The 19,564-nt window shown below is 50.1% G+C and overlaps 2 protein-coding genes across 3 annotated transcripts in view; both read right to left on the minus strand.

The window, feature by feature from the left end:
• The window catches only part of NELL2 (neural EGFL like 2), a 482,922-nt gene extending 479,468 nt beyond the window's left edge, over positions 1-3,454 (minus strand). For both annotated transcript variants that reach the window (XM_062195104.1, XM_062195103.1), the window contains exon 1: positions 3,375-3,454. The gene's annotated coding sequence lies outside the window, so the exon portion shown is untranslated. The remainder of the gene's footprint in view (positions 1-3,374) is intronic.
• Positions 1-19,564, minus strand: part of DBX2 (developing brain homeobox 2) — a 34,604-nt gene that overhangs the window by 5,381 nt on the left and 9,659 nt on the right. The window contains exons 2-3 of the mRNA XM_062195105.1: positions 12,732-12,827; positions 3,375-3,562 (exon numbers count right to left, since the gene is read on the minus strand). Of these exons, the coding sequence (XP_062051089.1) occupies positions 3,375-3,562; positions 12,732-12,827 (284 nt within the window). The remainder of the gene's footprint in view (positions 1-3,374; positions 3,563-12,731; positions 12,828-19,564) is intronic.

The raw sequence follows: 19,564 nt of genomic DNA on the forward strand, positions 1-19,564 counted from the left end.
GACCAGGAAAGGCACCTGGCTCCTGGCTTTGGATCAGCGCAGCGTGCTGGCCACAACACACCAGCCGTAGCAGCCATTGGGGGGGTGAACCAATGGAAAAGGAAGACCTTTCTCTCTGACTTTCTCTGTCTAACTCTGCCAGTCAAAAAAAAAAAAAAAAAAGATTACTTCTAAGATGCTCCACAAGTCCAGTCAGATTAAAGGCATCCATTCCCGTGGCACCTGGCTTCTGAACATGGACTGGTTACTGTGTGAAACTGTGTGCCCGTGAACGAGAACTGGAGTCGGCACACATGCACAGGAAATGCTGGCTTTGTGAAGGTAGAGGTATTATCCACCCCCCACCGCCAATCTGTTTTCGTGTGGTTGCTGTATTCTCCTGATGGGAGTCTCCTTGGAGGAACATGAGCTGGAGGACTGGAGCTCTCACACCTCCTCTGAGCAGCGTCACAGAACCGCCACGTTCCACCTGCTCACATCTGCAGCACATTCCCACACACTACACACTGCACCTCCCCCACCCACCTGTCTCCTGCCCTCTGACTGGGGGCTTCTCCTCCAAGCTGAGGGCAGCCAGGCCTGGGAGCCTGTGAGGCCCTCAATGGGCCACAGTTCCCCCAAAGAGCCCCCAGGGCGCATGGACCAACCCACAGCCGCCCTCTTGGATCTGGTGACTCCCATTAGGCTCCATGGGGACGCAGAGTTTGAGATCTGCACCTCAGCTCACCACATGACAGCCCATAACACAGGGGGCTCCGCATGTCACATGCCATAGTCTTGTGACATCATCTAACTTTCTGTGCACTTGCACTGGGTGTGCAAGCAGAGTGTTGTCCTCGGTATTCATCAACGCTCCCTCCCCTGCTCACTAGCATGTGACCATCAAGAGAGCTTCTGCCTTATCTGGCATACACACAAAATCGCTGGGACACACACAGAACTCCTGTTTCCTCCTGGTTTTATAAGAAACTGAGGCACAGAGCAACCAGGTATGGTAAAGACTCATCAACAGGCCACAGGCCACAGACAGGGATGTGGGCCACACACCCCCAGCCTCTCAACAAACAGCTCCCTACTACCCAGAAGGTGGGGCAGCCACGGGCGAGACCACTTCCCTGGGGGAGGAAGGGTGGGGAAGAAGAGTGTCCTCCCACCAAAGCCGGCTGCAGCGAGGCGCAAAGTTCAAACCAGGTCTCCCGCAGAGAGGAGCAGCAGACACGGCCAGAAAGACAGGCCTCTGTGGGCCCCTCAGTCCCTTTGTGCCAATTCAGAAACTCCAGGAACCCCCGCCTGGAAAGCAGAGAACCTGCCGATGCCAGCTGCCACCAAGCCCTCCGGGCAGAGGCCCTTGCACAGTGAATGCTCCACAGCAGCTCAAGACCCCAGAGACCACCACTGCACAGTCAGGCTCCCTGGGTGGGGGCCAGCTCCACAGCAGCTCAAGACCCCAGAGACCACCACTCCACAGTCAGGCTCCCTGGGTGGGGGCCAGCTCCACAGCAGCTCAAGACTCCAGAGACCACCACTCCACAGTCAGGCTCCCTGGGTGGGGGCCAGCTCCACAGCAGCTCAAGACCCCAGAGACCACCACTCCACAGTCAGGCTCCCTGGGTGGGGGCCAGCTCCACAGCAGCTCAAGACCCCAGAGACCACCACTGCACAGTCAGGCTCCCTGGGTGGGGGCCAGCTCCACAGCAGCTCAAGACCCCGGAGACCACCACTCCACAGTCAGGCTCCCTGGGTGGGGGCCAGCTCCACAGCAGCTCAAGACCCCAGAGACCACCACTGCACAGTCAGGCTCCCTGGGTGGAGGCCAGCTCCACAGCAGCTCAAGACCCCAGAGACCACCACTCCACAGTCAGGCTCCCTGGGTGGGGGCCAGCTCCACAGCAGCTCTGGCACAAGACACCTGGTCTATGTTCAGTTCTCTCCACGTCTTCATCTTCAAAATGGGTACGGAGGCTGGCATTGTGGCATACTGGGTAAACAGGGGCAGCAGTTCAAGTCCTGGCTGCTCCACTTCCGATCCAGCTCCCTGCTAATGGCCTGGAGAAAGCAGAGGAGGATGGCCCAAGTGTTTGGGCTACTGTCACCCAGGTGGGAGACCAGAAGAAGTGCCTGTCTTCAGCCCGGCCCAGCCTTGACCACTGAGGCCATCTGGGGAGTGAATTGGCAGATGGAAAGTCTCTCTCTCCATCTCTCTCTCTCTCTCTCTCTCTCTCTGTAATTTTTAGTTTCAAATAAATAAATCTTTTTAAAAAATAAAGAACAAAACTCAATTTAAAAAAGCAGACACAGTTATGGTGCTTATTTCACACCCTGACAACAGGGAGGATCAGTCAAATGCAAGGGCTTTATGGTGTGAGTTGCTTATATAGCAGGCCAAACTTTCAATGTAGCACAAAGGCACTTCAAAAGTGTTTTTGGAAAAGAAATTTAAAAATAAGTAGTAAAAAAAATTGAAATCCATGTATACAGAGATCTTCAAAAAGTTCACAGAGGGTCAGACACAGCAGTTAGGATGCCAACCTGGACATTCATGTCCCAGATGAGAAGGCTGGATTCAAGTCCTAGCTCCACTCATTCCAGCTTCCTGGTGATGCACACCTTGTGACATGACATGACACGACATGAAGACATGATATGACATGACATGGCATGACACAATGTCAAGTTATAGCTCAAGTGCTTGGGTCTCTGCTACCCATGCAGGAGACCCAGATGGAGTTCCCAGCTTCTAGCTTCAGCCTGGCCAAGCCCTGGCTGTTCCAAACATTTGGGGAGTGAACCAGCAGAGGGGAAATCTCTGTCTCTCAGCCTTTCAAATAACTTTTTTTAAAAATTCATTTGAAAATACACATTATGGAAGAACTAGGCATGGATTTCAACCTTTGAAGCTCCTTCACGTTCTGATTCACATCTCATGAGGCAGCAATGCACAACCATGATGTGCATGTGTCGCCATGTGGAGTGACGTTCACTACTGCACACAGAAGAGCACCAGGTAGTGACGTCCATTAAGCACGTTCCTGAGTCTACCATGCTTTCACTCTGAACTGGAAAGGAAGGGGAGGATGAGAAACTGGCTCCCACTTTGTGAAGAATTAGTTTGCTTCTGAAAACTGAGCAAACAACATAGGAAATAAAGTTTGTACCTTAGCTTTTCTCTTCATTTGGAAAAAACCCAGTGGCAAAAACCTGGCTCTCAGCAAACAGACGCATTTCCAGACAGAAACCAGAATACACACTTCCATCCACTAAAACAGCATGGAAAGAACCCCGAGGACGCTCAGGGTCCAGCACTGAGCAAGTGAGGCGGTTTCTTGGTGCTCATTCAGCACCGGGACAGCGAACAGCTCTCTGCCCAATGGTACCTGTGACTCCTTGAGCCCCAAGGTGGCAGCCAGCTTTTTCCGGTCAGTTTTGCTGATGTATTTCTGCTTCTGGAACATCTTCTCCAGGGCCTTCCTCTGGTCCTCAGAAAAGACAGCTCTTCTTAAAATGCCCCTGCGGGCTTTGGAGTTGGAGTCCTGCGTCAGGACTGGCAGCACGTTCTCCTCTCCTAGGGCAGGAAGGAGACAAAAGCCAGACAGCGTCACAGAGGAGAAACCCCACTCCACCTGCAGCCGAACCGGCACCGGCTCGCCTCTGAGCTCTGCACACCCCGAAGCCATGCCCCTAGCCTCCTTTTGGTTATGGGCCCCTTCATAATCTAAATAAATACTTGCCACTCCCAACTTGTGCTCTGTGGCACAGTCCACAGTCACAGGTCCCAGAAGCCCAGGCAGAACACACAGCAGGCGATGTGAACACATCATTTCCTCCAATTCTCCACTTATTTATTCATTCAAACCATTTTGTCAACAAATTTGTGAGTACTTTACCAGGTGCCAAGCGCCCTGCTCAGTGGTCCAGATGGAGAAATAAAACAGACGTGTGTCATCACCCCTATTGCCTGGAAGATCTTATGGACAAGCATCCCTAAGCTGGGAGCTTTGGGAGCACAGGGCAAAGGACCTGACCTGAGTCCAGGATGCAGGGGCCAACTTGCAAGAGTCAGCAAATTAACTCTAAGAACCGAAGGCAGGACTGGGGGACTGTGAAGGCTGCCCCAGAGGGCCCTGGCACAGTCACTCTCTCACCTGCCTCCCCACAATGCATCCAAATCCAGCCCCCACGTTCTGGGAGTCACAAGCACTTGTCACTCACTTGGTGTCTCAGGCATACCAGGCAGCACCACAGCCCTCCCCAGGTGTCCTGCCTATGCCCCAGAGCCCCTGAACGTGTTGCACTGCACACAGGGGAGCCAAGATGCCAAGCTCCCATCCTGACTGTCCAAGTTAGTCCAGTGGAGCAGAAAGAGAGAGGCAAAGCTGGGCTGACATCAGAGCTAGATTTGCAGATGCATGTGCCTCATGTTGAAGCAGGAAGAGGCCGTGGGCCAACGACTGGGGCAGCCTCAGGAAGCCAATAAAATGCACGGACACAGATTCCCCCCGGAGCCTCCAGCTGCCTCCTGGGTGTCATCACTGGAGTAGCAGGGGCTCCTTGAGGTAGGGCAGGCACCCCTGGCTTCCCAGTGGTCATCATGCTCAGGGCAGGCTGGGCCTGGAAGACATGAGGGCACTGGGCACAGAGATTATGGAGTGGACAGGAGCTGATCACAGGGAACTGCAGGGGTCTGGGACGTCACCTGGCAGGACGGGAAGATGGTGGAGATGCCGATGCTTATGGCAGGAGTGACAACAGGGCACCCACTGAGTGCTGAGTCTGCAGTGACACTAGCTCTGTGTGTAGCCACAATGTGCACGACTTCCTTTAATCCTCCAAATCATGCCCTGAAAACCATCATTCTCTCCATTTTACAGATATAAAATGAAGCAAAGGAAGTAATTTTGTCCAAGTCCACATGGCACTGGTTGTAAATCCAGTAAGCCTACTCCAAAGCAAACCTTTCACCACCACCACACCACTGCCTTGTATTTAGGAAGATGTCAATCAAGCTGGCCACTTCTTCTGCGACACTTCCCTATACTTCTAACAGGTTATAAACAGGCTCTCTCTGGCTCTCCCCTCATTCCAGTTTACCTTATCACAACATCACTCACTGCCTCCCCTCCATGCCTCCCTTCTACAGGGCAGAAATGCCGTAGCCCAGGGGCGCTGAACCCACTCCCCCGTGTGATCCGGGTTATTCCTATGGCACTCATGAGTTTTGTTGTCTTACGCCTACATCATATCTTGACATAAGTCTTTGACAACTGGGTTCACAATTCTTCATCAGAGATTTAAGAAGTTTTACAAAAATTAGTCAATAATGAAAAGCATTCTGAATACCTCCATATGCTTGCCTTTCTCTAATGCTTTTCCTCTCTGACCATTCCTTGGTATGAAGCTCCTGGACCTTTCCCCTCTGTATTATCAGAGCTCAGGTGCACCTGCTGGGCTCTGGTGTCTCTGGGGAGCCTCAGACCCAGGACTGTGGAGTAAGAGGCACTGAGTAGGATCCCAGCACTTCCCTGCCAGATGGACCATTTCTCAGTCTCTTTCAGGTCACAGGTGCTCCCAGGTCTTGATAAAATTGCAGCAAAAAATGTCCACGTTCATTAAGATACCCACATTCCACATCAGTGTATCTGTATTCCAGTCCTGGTTCCAGCTCCTGACTCCAGCTTTCTGTGAACACACACCCTGGAAGGTGGCAGTGATGGCTCAAGCAATCAGTTCCCTGCCACCCAGACCACATTCCTGGTTCCTTGCTTCCACTCTGGCCCACCCACAACTGTTGTAGGTATCTGGGGAGTGAACGAGTGGATAAGAGTTCTCTCTCTTTCTGACCGACTCTGTCTCTCTACCTCTCAAATCAATCAATCAATAAATCCCACAAATGTATTTCCTTCCCTTTGTTGGGTCTCACTTGCTCCTTGCCAGAATCACAAAGCACAGATGTCCCTCATGACAGGTGACGAGGCATCCGTAGTGGTTAAAGGGCCCAGGGCTCCCAAGGCTTGCTCTCTCCTCTGCTTTCTGGCATGCTGCACTTGTAAAGGTTTCCAATTACCATTACTGCATTCATGAGTGTTAAAAACTAGGAGAAATAACTGAAAACATCAAAAGGTAAAGAAATGTATAAGGAAATGAGCTACTTGGTAAAATTTTAGAGAAACATCAAGAATGACAACTATGAAAGTAAGGCAAGAGCAAAGTGATTTTTTGAATTTGAAATACAGAACTAGTACATGAACAGACAGCACTTCCATCTACTGTTTCATTCATTTCCTGCAGTGGCTGGAGGCTAAAGCCAGGAGTTGTAAACTTGATCCAGGTCTCCCATGTGGGAGGCAGGTCCCAGATCACTTGAGCCATCACCTGCTGCCTCCCAGGGTCAGCATCAGCAGGAAGCCAGAGTCAACAACCAGAGGCAGACATCGAACCTACGCATTTGGATGCAGGATGCAGTCATCCTACCCAGCCTCTTAACCACTAAGCCAAATGCACAGCCTCTTACGTCACAACTTTTTTAAGCATGACACATAAGACACATACCCTGCTTACAACTGAGTAAACATTCACAAAGAGACCCAAAGTGCAAAAATAACCACTAAGAAAAGCTACTGTAGGATAATGGACACATAATTCCTACCACGTACATTTGGAGGCTCATTCTAGTTTCTAATGAAAACAAGCAGGTGCTATAGTTGCTCATTACAGCTGGGCAGCAGCCTGCATCCCTCAGGCACTCATGCATAGGACCGAGAGGCCCGGAGAGAGCACAGGCAGCCACCAGGAGCCACTGCATCGACAGGCCAAGGAAGAACAGTGGGAAGAAGAGCAACTGCCATGGCCACAACCCAGGAAAGGCAAGCAGAGCTGAGGACGGCCTTTTACAGAGGCGTGAAGTCAGGGGATGTGTGGAGCACGGTGGGTCCTGGGAGAACACAGTGAATACTGGCAGTGGATCAGGGCCAAGGGTGGCAGGGCCAAGCCAGGTATCAGCTTGTCAAGGGGAGGCTTCTCTCTGTTCTCTCCCCTGGAAATCATGTCTCAACCTCCAGTTTGCATGTCTCAACAGCAGGGCAGTGCTGGTCACGCCCTCCTGCAGCCCCTCCAGAGCACAGAGGGCCCCTAAGGTCTTCCTAGACATCAGCCCAAGCAGAGCTACTGCTGGGTCCTGTCTTCCCACCACAGCAACCCAACAGAAGCCTGCCTGTCAGTGGTGCTCAGTGACATGTGAGATGCCAGATTCATTGGAACTCAACTGAAGCTCTGGAGCAGCTCACTTCACACCCATCCCCACTCCCTGCTGCCTCACATGCATGCCCAGGACCACCCTGTGCCCCCTCATAGCTGCTCGTCCCACCTGGGATGGGCCTCGCTTTGTCTCCTGTCCTGTTCCAGCCTCTGCTCCCAATCTGAGCTGCCTGGGGTTCCAGCAGGCCACAGAGTGCCATGAAAGGCCCCTTCTAAAAAGCCATGCTGTCTAAGGTCTGCTTTCTGTGATAGCCCAGGGGTGCAAAGCACCTCTGACCCCAGCTCTGGAGACTGCAGCCACCCTTTCTGAAATAAATTCTCTATTCCTTTTATAAGGACTCAGCAGCTTCTCAGAGCTGGAGAAGCCAGGAGGCCATCTGTCCAGTCCAGGCCTCTCCCACAAGCTGGCTAGGATGCCATCACCACTGTTTCTTCCATGATCCATGCATCTCTGTATCTCTTCAAATGGGGGTGGATTTTGCCCTTGGCTCATCCTGTCCTTATGGTTGCTGTGTCTGTCTCCTGCCTTTAGAGTTCTCCTCACCCCTATCTTGTGCAGCCATATGCAGTTTCTGCGTATTTGAAGTTTGGAGAGAACAGCCACAGCATTTGCTTAACCTGCCTTAAGTGTTAACTCAAAGTAAAAAAAAAAAATTTTTTTCACAGGCAGAGTGGACAGTGAGAGAGAGAGACAGAAAGGTCTTCCTTTTGCCATTGGTTCACCCTCCAATGGCCGCCGCAGTAGGCGTACTGCGGCCAGCGCACCGCGCTGATCCGATGGCAGGAGCCAGGTGCTTATCCTGGTCTCCCATGGGGTGCAGGGCCCAAGGACTTGGGCCATCCTCCACTGCCCTCCCTGGCCACAGCAGAGAGCTGGCCTGGAAGAGGGGCAACCGGGACAGGATCGGTGCCCCGACCGGGACTAGAACCCGGTGTGCCAAAGTAAATTTTAGGGACAGGCATTTGGAATTCGTTCCTCTCCTACTGGAGTGCTGATGTTGGAGTCCCGGCTCCACTCTCAGTTCCAATTTCGTGCTCAAGTGCATCCTGGGAGGCAGAAGTGCTTGGGTTCCTACCACCTACATGGGAGACCTAGATCAAGTTCTAGGTTTCTGTATTCTGTCTAGCCCAATAGTACCTGTTACAAGCTATTGGGAAGTGAGTCAGAAAATGGAAGACCTCTCTCTCTCGATACCTCTCTCTCTGCCTTTCAAATAAAGTGAAAATAATAATTTTTTTAAAAAGTCTACCTTCCAGTCTCCCACACAACCTGGTACTGGGGTTTGCTATATGACAATACTTAACAGGCTGATTTCTAGAAATGCATCCCGCAAATGAAGCCCAAATTTAATGTCTACTAATTCCACTCACTGGTCCCAAGCTCACTCTTTAAAGCTGTACTGCATTGAGTGAATCCAAGTTGAAGACAGTCACGTTCCTATCGTGTCTTCCCCAGGCTAAGAAGATGCAATTTCTTTCAAAATTCCTGACCATTCATGCAGACCCTTGGCTATTTGAGTTGCTGCCGCCTACATCTTCACTAGGGTTTCATCTGAGAGTCTGTGCAGTGTGGGTAAAGCAGTTCTCAGAAACTGAGCAGGTGCAGGTATCTGGCCACTGCACGGTCTCACTTATTCTGGCCCATGCTGTACCCCCACACCCACACTGAGCCGACAGATACACCCTTCCTCCTCTGTCCGCTCAGTTCATTCTCCCCTTCCTCTGTGCCTGTGTGCTTGTCTGCAGGAGCAGGAGTCTCTGAGCAGCCCTATTAGATTTCACATCATGGTCAGCGAGGGCTACCGGATCTGGGACAAGCACCCCATACTTCCCAGCACTCCCCATGCCCTCTGCCCCGCCCCGCTGACCACGCCAGTGACGGCGCCCCTCGCGGTCAGCGCCTTCTCATCTCTGTAACTGCTGAACAGAGCCATCAACTTGGAAAATCGATTGTCTTCCAGTCTCTGCTCCTTGAAAGATTCTTCTTGGTTGACCGAATGCCATTTATCTGTGGAACATCCCTCCCTTCAGCTGTGAAGACTCGATGTCTGCACTGAACTCCTGCACAGACATGACAACCACAGTAGAAACTACGCTTCTCCCTGATCAGGAAATTCCAGAACGAACATTAAATCCTTATTTAAGAAAAAAAACTGCACGCAGCCTGCAGGGATTTCCTCAGGCCTGGGTCCATTTCCGCGCCCCTGACCACTGCAGCCGAGAGGAGAAACAGCAGGAGGCCAGCCCCTGGGCAGCAATGCTCATCAGAGCTTTCCCATGTTCCAGCGTGAAACACAGAGAGCAAACCTGGGCCCAAGGCAGCAAAAATCATGCCTTTTCCCTACTGCCCACCCCCCACAATCCTAGACACAAATGTGAAGACAGTTCGCGTTCTCTGAAGTCTTAACAAGGAGGCGAGAATAGCAAAATGGCCTCAAAATGTAGAAAACAAGTCATCTCCCAAGAAAAAGCCAGGGCAGCTTCTCCCAAAAGAAACCTCCTCAGGTTTCCGTAATTCCACTCCAGACTGAGGCTTTGTCCTTTAGGTGGCGAAATTCTCAAAAGGTCAAATTCAAGTTGGTACTTGAAGACAAAATAATTCGTTCAGTTAGCTCATCAACATAATTAAGACTTTTTTTCAGGTAGTTTTTTAAAAAGTCATTATCTGCATACTTCTGCAACTTTCCATTTTGTTTTCGCTGGGAAACACAATACCCTGAAAAGAACCTTCTGCATGCAAAACCACAGATTTTCCATACTCTGCTCTGGGGGAGGGGAACATAACCCCTGCCTGGAAGGCTGTGCTCCAACAGCCTATGAAACTTCATTATGTATGAGAAGGGCACCTGATTAAAGATCGCTTCCACATTGCAACAAGAAGTCAGTCTTAACTCGGAGAACAAGAGAAACTGAATCAGTATCAAGCAAATGGATCACCTGTGAAGGATCAAAATGATACTTCACTTGCAGCATGAACAGGCATCAGGTGAAGCCAGTATCAGGAAACCATGATAGGGCTGTGGTTCCATCACCTTTTGAAGGTTTCTAGCACAAACTTTAATTTTGGCTGTCTTAATACAAGTTTACTTGGGCAGTTCGCTTTCTTTCCTTTGTACAGTGGAAAATAATTTAAAAGCCTGGGCATAAAAATCATTCTTATTAAAAAAAGAAAATCTAGTAAATGCCTTAAATAAAAGTATTATTGTGCACATGGAAGCCTTATTAACTATGCCTTGGTATCATGGTTATTTATGTGAAATTCTTTATTGACAGCATAATTCCACCATTTAGTTATTACTTGCTGCCAGTATGAATGAATACTATAACAAACTAAATGCATTTTAGAGTTGTTATAGTTAATAATATGAGACACCAGTTTATTAAAACCACTTGTGATTTCTCTAAACCTTTTAAACGCCAACCAAAAAGGGAGGCAAACTGACCACAGAGGTATTTTTTCTTAATTTAAAAAAAATTATGTATTTTGTTTACTTGGAAGGCAGAGACATACAGAGACAGAGACAGGAAGAGATAGCGAGAGATCTCCCATCTGCTGGTTCACTCTTCCAATGGCCGTAATAACTAGGGCTGAGCCAGGATGAATTTGGGAGCCTGGAACTCCATCGAGGGCTCCCATGTGCATGGAAGAGACCCAGTTACTTGAGTCATCACCTGCTGCTCGTAAGATGCACATTAGCAGGACGCTGGCATCCTGGGATTGCAACCCAGGCACTCTGATATGAGCCCCAGGCATCCCAAGCAGTGGCCCAGCACTCTGCCAAACACCTATAACAAGTGTGGTGTCTTCTATCCTTGGCCTGAGCTGTAATTTTCAGCTTGCATATTTACCAAAAAAGAAAAAAAAAAGAATAAACACAGGATTCCATAAACTTGCAGGGATAAACTCATAGTCCACAACTGTTATGCAAAAGGCACGGGGCAGGGAGGCCTGGAAGCGGACACAGGAAACTGTACCTGCCCTACTTTCTCAACAGCTGGCAAAGTGAAGTTCACTACGAGTGTCTTCAGCATGACTTCTACGTGCTCCGTTTGTTTGTTTGTTGGTTTGTTTTTTGAACTAGCCTAACATTTTGTCCTGTTTACTAAACTGGCCCAAACGTTCATGACTCAGAGACGCTTGGAACCCCACTATAAAATAAACACACCTGCTCACAGCCACATACATGAGACACGCTGGTGGCAGGAACCTTCTGTCCATGTCCACTTACCTGAAACGCACTGGAGTCGGTTCAGGCCCAGAAAGGCTAGTTCCAGGCGAGATCATGGAAACCAACCTCACTGACCTCACTGCTGACCGCCACAGGGGTGGCCCCTGGGCGTGGTGCCAGGTGTCTGGGTTTTAACTTAACTCTCGGCTCGAAAGTCCGCGCGATGCTCTCACGGATGGAGATAAATGTCCCCTTAATTTGCACGGCGGTTTTCAACTGCCCTCATGGCAGACCACCTTGAAGAGCGAGTAAAAGGGTTAGTCACGGTTCCTACTTGGCTGTTTGCAGTCAATGCCTTCTAGCTAAGTGGACAATTAATAGGTCACTTCCAAAACAGAGGCGAGTCAGTGCCGGTCACCGCTGAGAATGGGCCCTGTGTCCCGGGCCAGTGGCCGCCGCCCTGGGCTCCCGCACGCAGCCCCTTTCAGGTGGTCAGGGCTCTATGGGGGGATGAGCCGGGGCGAGTCCATAAACGTCAGCCTCATTCAGGCCTTCTTTCTCAGCCAGGGGCCTTGGACGCTGCCCAGAAGCCCGCCTGGAATGCGCGCGGGCCCCGGCTCCCCCGCACACAAAGGCGCGGCTGACCCCTGCCCGGGCCCCCTCCATGTGAACCGGCTCCCGCGCTCCGTCCGCACAGTGAAAAATCGCGCCGGGGTCGCGTGTGGGCGAGGCGAGAGACAGTGTCGATTGGTCACGGCTCCGGCGCCCATTGTGGCCGGGCCGCAGCCCCGTCCGGCGCCCTGTGGGAAAGTGCGGCCCCCTGAGGCGGCTCCGGCCCGCGGCTCCCTCGGCGGCCGCGCGTCTGCAGGCAGCGCCCGGGCGACGGCGCTCCGGCGGGGACGCGGACAGCGCCGCTTCCCCGGGGCCGCCGCGCCTCGGCCGTCCGCCCACCGGGGCCGCTTCCCCGGGGCCGCCGCGCGGTGCTGAGGGCGGCGCCGGGGGCTGAAGGAGCGCGCGCTCCGGGCGCCGGCGGCGGGGACCCGCGCGCAGCGTGGCGGCTCCGGGGGCTGCGGGGGTCGTGCGCTCCGGGCGCCGGCGGCGGGGACCCGCGCGCAGTGCCGCGCCTCGGCCGCTTCCCCGGGGCCGCCGCGCGGCGCTGAGGGCGGCTCCGCTGGGCTGCGGGGGTCGTGCGCTCCGGGCGCCGGCGGCGGGGACCCGCGCGCAGCGTAGCGGCTCCGGGGGCTGCGGGGGCGTGCGCCTCCCCCGGGGCTCCCCGCCTCCCCTCGCGGACGAGACGGCGCGCTGACTTACTTGGGAAGGCGGCGGCGGGCGCGGGGCGCCGGCAGGACCCCCCGCAGCAGGCCGAGTAGAAGGCCGGGGCGCTCACGAGCAGGGGCTTGGCGGGCGCTGTGGAGGAAGCACGGAGGGCGCGGGTTAGACGAGGCTCGGGACCCCAGGCCCCCCGGGTGCGGGCGCGAAAGCACCTCGCGTCCCCCGTCTGAGCTCGGGCGTAAAGCCGTGTGCAGGTGGGAGCCGCCAGGAGCTGGAGGATATGGGGGGGAAAACAGACAAATCAACCTCAGGCACCGAGCTTCCCGCCTCACTCTAAATACGCGACGCTCCTTACTTGGCCGCGGCCCACCAGAACCATCTGTGGTGATGGGAATGTCCCATCCGCACTGCCCAGGGTGGTACCTGCTGGCCACACGCAGCCAGCGAGCCCCTGAAACGTGGCCGGCACGAATGAGTGGCTCAATTGTTCATCTAAATTAATTTACATTTAGACTCATGTGGCTAGAGATTACAGTACCACATAGCACAGCTTTGGATACTCTACTTACCAGGAAACAATTTAAATGCTGTATCTGTGAGCCTACTTCTCCAAGAGATTATGAACCACTTCACTGCTCGCATTTTCAGAAGGTTTCGTAACATACACTGTTGGGTTCCCCAGTTGGTAATAGTTCATTTACTGGATAATTCCCCAGCAAAAACTGTTTCCGATCACATTTATATGCTTTAAAGTATTTGAGAATAACCACATTTTGTCTAAGAAATCTAGTTAACCTGAAAGCATTGCAAGTGTTTATGGTATAGGAAGTTCCCATATCACTCTGCTCTGCTCACTTTATTAGACTGTGCTATTCACAGGATTTTCAAGAAATAGGCACCAAGAGTCCCAACTACTCTAATAGCAAAGGTACACAAAGGACCTTTGCTGGCATCCAACAAGTTCTATAAAGTTGTTTTGAAGTTTCATGGTTTTCATAACTTGCTCTAATATTTTGACTGTTAAACCACCATAGTAATGACCAGTCATTTCATTTGAATTTAACACTTTAGGTGAAATATTAAACTCCATTCCTCAGTAGCTGGAAAATACCCACGAGGGGTGTCGCCCGGGAGAACAGGACTTCCCTGGCGTCCCGCACAGCAGCCCAGGCGCTGGTTAAGTGCCTTCCACACAGCAGGTCCTTTAACCCGCTGCAATTCATAGAGCAGGGGTGTGGGTGCCGACGTGCTGAAGCTGGACTCTGGCTTTCACCAGGACACACCCAGTAGAGGGCCTTCCACATTCTAGACAGTCAACCCATTCTTAGTGAGGGAGCGAACAATCAGATAGGAGACCTCCCTGGTCCTCTTACAGAATGAGTGACCTCCATCCCTGTTCTCTGACTCACCCTAAGTATCTCGCTTAACTTAGGACCTAGACATCTACAACGTGACATGAAAATGAGAATTTTTTTCTATTTTTCTTCCTTCAAGAGGCAACTTCTTTTGTCTTCTTAATCACATAAGGGAAGGTTCTTTTGGGGGGACAATATACCTTTTTGAAGAACATCGTAAATTCAGAGTTAATTTTAATCCATCGATAAGCATCTGTTTATTTTCACCAATTTCTTTAAAGGATGTATTAAAATAAATGTATTGCCCAATAATTTTATAATACCCCATGGTCCTGAATGCCTTGAAACTGTCAATTAATCATAAATGCAGTTTTTTCCTGTAACACAACAGAAAATAGTATTCATGCTTTTAGCATTTAACGTGCATTTCCAAAGAATGAATGTGTTTTACTGCTGTTTTACAACATGGCAACTAAGTAAAGGTTTGAAAAGGAAACTCATTTGGCACTTAAAAAGTTTTACAAATTATTTTTGTTTCACAGTTATCGTAAGTTTTGCTAGTAGTGATTATAAAACCATCATAGAGAGGATAAATGGTTTCATTTGAATTTCACTTAAATTACATCACAAGAGTATGGCATGATTTCGGCAGATTTCCATCTTCGTGACTACTATGAATATATGAAGCACTGTGGAAAATGGAAGTATATTTCTAAGTATAAAAGTTGCCTTATGACAGTTATTCTCAAGAATTTCTGTTAGCTAACTTACTGCCACTCCAAAATACACACTCTATAGGTAACTAAATCATGGCTATTGTGTTAGGGTGTGTGTGTGTGTGTGTGTGTGTGTGAGAGAGAGAGAGAGAGAGAGAGAGAGAGAGAGAGAAACAGGAAGAAAAAGGAAAAAGACTCAGCAATATTGTATTTACATATAAGAAATTAAACATATGCCATGTTAGATGGAAATACCAAACAAAAGTATGGGTTCGGGGGTGCTCTTTGTTTTTTGTTCTTTGTTTTGCTCAACATAGTGTATAAAAAATAAATTATATACCAGCAACACATCAATATAAAGATTCAGGGTATGTATAATTTAGTTTCCTATTCCAGTCAAAATGTTTCTCAGTCTAGCTCTGTGGTTGTAATAACTGAAAAATAAAGGATAACACATGGTTTATTTGAAACAAGTGTCAAATTCATTGTGGTCTGCATATGTCTATCTTAATGTTAAATATTTTTAATGTTAAATTTAACTAGAAAAAGTTGTAACCCAACAGTCCTGGATTTCTGTATATTATCCTAATACAAGAGAGTTGTAATTACCAAAAACATGTAAACAGAATCTACCATAGCAACTCTAGTTTTGACTGAAGAATTGGCTTTCCATTCTGTGACACCACCAGCCTTAGCATTCGGGTACATAGCATTTATTCACATTTTAAAAGACCTCTGTGGGGCCTGCATTGCGGTGTAGTGTATAAAACCACCACCTCTTAAGCCAGCATCCCATATGGGTGCCAGTGCATGTCCTGGCTGCTACAATTCTGACTGAGCTCCCCACCAATGGCCTGGGGAAGCAGTGCAAGATGGCGTTAAGTACTCGGGCCCCTGCACCCACGTGGGAGACCTGCAAGGAACTCCTGGCTCTAGCCTGGCCCAGCCTCGGCCACTGCTACCATCTAGGGAGCGAACCAAAAGATGGAAGATCTCTCTTTCTCTGTAACTCTGACATTCAAATAAATAAATAAATCTTTAAAAAAATAAAACAACCACCTCTGTGCCACACATATTGACACAGGAGACAGGTCAATTGATGGCTGCGGCACATAAATACACCTGGTTTAGGCTGTCTATGGAAATCACTGTGAAATTCCACTTGGGTGCTCCTTTGCTGCTTTTCCCCACGCACCCACTAGGATGTAAGCCAAACACTGGCCCAGCTGGCATGTGGCTGCAGTTCTGCTGAGAGGCGCTAAGAAGTCAGTGCTTACCACAGCACCGTGCATTTAACATGGGTCTCACACTTCCAGCACTTTTCCTTTCAAGGGAACCACGTATTTTCTGAAAGTAATGAATGATGAAGAAACTCAAAACTCTGAGGAAAACCAAGTGGCAAGGGGACTGATGCATTAACAGTTTTATAAGCTCGGGGCCAGCACTGTGACGCCAGCATCCCACATGGGCAGCGGTTCATGTCCCAGCTGCTCCACTGCCCATCCGGCTCCCTGCCAATAGCCTGGGAAAGTAGCAGAATATGGTGTAAGCACTTGAGGTCCTGCACCATGTGGGAGACCTGGATGAAGCTCCTGGCTTCTGGCTTCAGCCTGGCCCAGCTCTAGACATTGTAGCCTTTTGGGCAGTGAACCAGCAGATGGAAATCCTCTCTGTGAGTGATGTGATTGTCCCTCTCTAACTCTAGCTTTCAAATAAATAAGGAAATCTTAAAAAAAAAAACACACACACACACAACTTTTCTAAGCCCTTAGAAGCACTCTGAAGACACTCTGCAACAAGGCACCTTCACGCTGGGAAAGGATGGTGCCCAGCCCAGCAGGGCCGTCAGGTGCAGCCCCTCCTCACGCACCTCGTTCCTCCCGATTCACTGCCATCCTCCTGACCCATATGATGACACCCAGGGAGGCCCACGCTGCGTCCAGCCCCGGGCTGGCTCTGAATGTGAGAGAGGCCACATTCAGGACCCCAGCCCCCAGGACAGGCGACCTCAAGGGCCACGCACCTGGAGCAGGAACCGTGACTGCTTAGAGCAAACTCGAGACAGCGAGGACTGCAGTATAATATCAGCAACTGGCCGTGAGGCATGGCGATTTCACCCAGAGACCGTGCTGGTCACTCGGTAAGACTGGAGCCCGAGGAGCACAATGGACACATCTCCCAAGGGTCCCCTTCCTGTGGGGAGACCACACGCAGCACTGGGATCTGGGAGGAGGACATCACAGGACACGTCAAAGCTCAAGAGCCACCAACAAGTCCAGCTGCCAGTCTCTGTGAGCAGCGGTCACACGTCACAAATGAAAGGACTTGAAATTTCTGGAACCAAACTGAAGTCTGCCTGAGTCCCTTGACATCCACTGACAACTTCCTAACCTTGCACACCTCCATTCGACAGGGATTCACAACATCTTCTGATTACTTTGACTATTGCATCAGGACGGGGCCATGCAACCCGCTCAGGGGTGACCTGTCCGGAATGTGCTAACGTAACCAGCCACATGGCTCTGCGGTATAAACTCCCCACAACCAGGAAGCCCAGGCCCAAGCCCAGCCATGGAGAAACTATTTTCACAATTCTGTTGTCTAGAAAGTAATCATTTTCACATTGCTTTTCACCACTTTCATTCTTTTTGGCTGATGGAGAACAGTGGGAATCCGAAGAATGCAAAACGACATTCTTCATACGACCAATGCAAACTGTGATCCTAACTGACTGGAGGTGGGATTGCTAAGACAGCACACCAAAGACCACCAAGGGAGCCACTGAGCCCACTGGCCCACCAGACATTGTAAGAATACAGGAAAATCGGAGAAGGTCCCATGATATCTAAGGCAATCAAAAGCTGAAAAAAAAAAATGTAAGAAACAGTATAGGGAATTAAATAAGCTCAAAGGATGTTATGAATGGCCTCCTTCAAGTGCCAGGTCTGTGGGCTCTGGAAATAAGTAAATCTAAACTTCGGACTTGAAAATGATACACAAGCAACCAGGACCATCTGGAGCCGGGTGCCTCCAGAATGCAGACCTCAAGCATGGCAAACATTTGTCTTGAGTAGCGAGACCCAAGAAATACCCGATTCCTAGTGAGGATTCATCTGCTTCACCCCATAATCTGAAGTCACTCACGTATGGTGACCCAGCTGCAGGCCGTGCCTGCCTTCACTACGGACAAGCAGGTTCACCCTGTACCTCTTTGCTCATCAGAAAACAGAATCTCAGCATTCTGCCTGGGTCATGAGAAGACAAACCCAGGGCAGCCTCCACCTGTTGGATTTTGTCCTTTCAGTTCAAGACAAATAATAGTGCAGTGCCTACCCATCAAGTGCCACGGACTGCACGGTGTGCCAGGACCACAAAGATGAAAATGACCATTTTGCTTCTTGGAAACATTTACTTTTTAAAAAATTTTCCTTAATGTACAGATTTGAACGTGCTGGTCAAAGAAATGAAATGAAAATTTCTCAGTACTCCAGATTCAATTTTGTTCATCAAAGCTGACACTTTCCCCAAGCAAGAGGTGTAATTTAAAAGCATTCACAGAGCAAGAGTTGTGACACAAAGGTGAAGCCGTACCTTGGGACGCCCGCAGCCCACACGGGAAGGGCCCGGGTTGTGGCATAGCTCTACCCTGGATCCAGCTCCGTACTAACTAGGCAGCAGACGATGGCTCAGGCACTTGGCCCCCGCCACTCACACAGGCAGCCAGGATGGCGTTTCTGCCCTTGACTCCTGGCGTTGGCCTAACCCAACCCAAGCTGTTGTGGACAACTGGGGAGTAAACAGCACTCCTCTCTCTGTGTGTCTTTCAAATACCTAAAAATAAACTTTCGTAAAATGAAATAAATTTTTAAATAAACAGGGGCAGTGTTGTACCAGAGCAGGTTGAGCTACCGCCTGCCACACCAGTGTCCCGTATGAGAGCGCTGCCTCAGGTCCCGGCCGACCTGCTTCTGATCCAGCTCCCTGATAATGCACCTGGGAAAGCACTGAGAGACGGCCCAAGTACCTGGGCCCCTGCCACCCACGAGGGAGACCAGGATGGAGTTCCTGGATCTTGGCTTCAGCCTCATTTGCCAGACCTGGCTTTTGCAGCCATTCGTGGAGTGAACCAGTAAACAGAATATCTTTCCTGGTCTCTCCTTCTCTCTGTCACTCTACCTTTCAAATACAAAGATAAGTCTTTCAAAATCAGGTAAACAAATTAAGACATCCACACTGCATTTCCCTAACCAGTGGTTCCGAGTCCCCAGTACACACTGGAATTCCCAGGGCTGCCTTCTGAAGGTTACACAGGCAGGGGTCCTGCACCAGCTCAGCTGGATCAGGTGGCTGGCGAGGAGCAGGCCCCTCGCACCGTACTTCATCAGACTCTGCAGGTGGCCCTAATGTGTAGCCAGGATGTGGTCACTCAAAGAACAGGAATCAGGGGCCGACGCACAGCAGGCACTCAGCCTCAGCCTCGCGCCTGCTGGGTCTACACCAGGGCACTTGAAAAGTATGTAGGAAAATGGAATTAAAAGACAACTTTATTTTGGCACAAAGAAAACAACTGCTGAAATCGTTGCACAGGTTTTTCATCATACACATTTTCCATGAACTTTTTGAAGACCCCTCCTAAGCATGGATAGTAATATTTTTAACACAAAATAAACATTTACATTTCACTTCTCCATGATATTCTTAAGTACTCTTGTATAATTTAAGATCAATATTAAGACAAAAAAGACCCTGTGTAGTCCAGACCTCTACTGAAATACAGAAGTATAAGAAAAAAAAACAAAAA

Source organism: Lepus europaeus, chromosome 6, assembly GCF_033115175.1.
Source record: "Lepus europaeus isolate LE1 chromosome 6, mLepTim1.pri, whole genome shotgun sequence".
In the NCBI taxonomy this organism is placed as follows: Eukaryota; Metazoa; Chordata; class Mammalia; order Lagomorpha; family Leporidae; genus Lepus; species Lepus europaeus.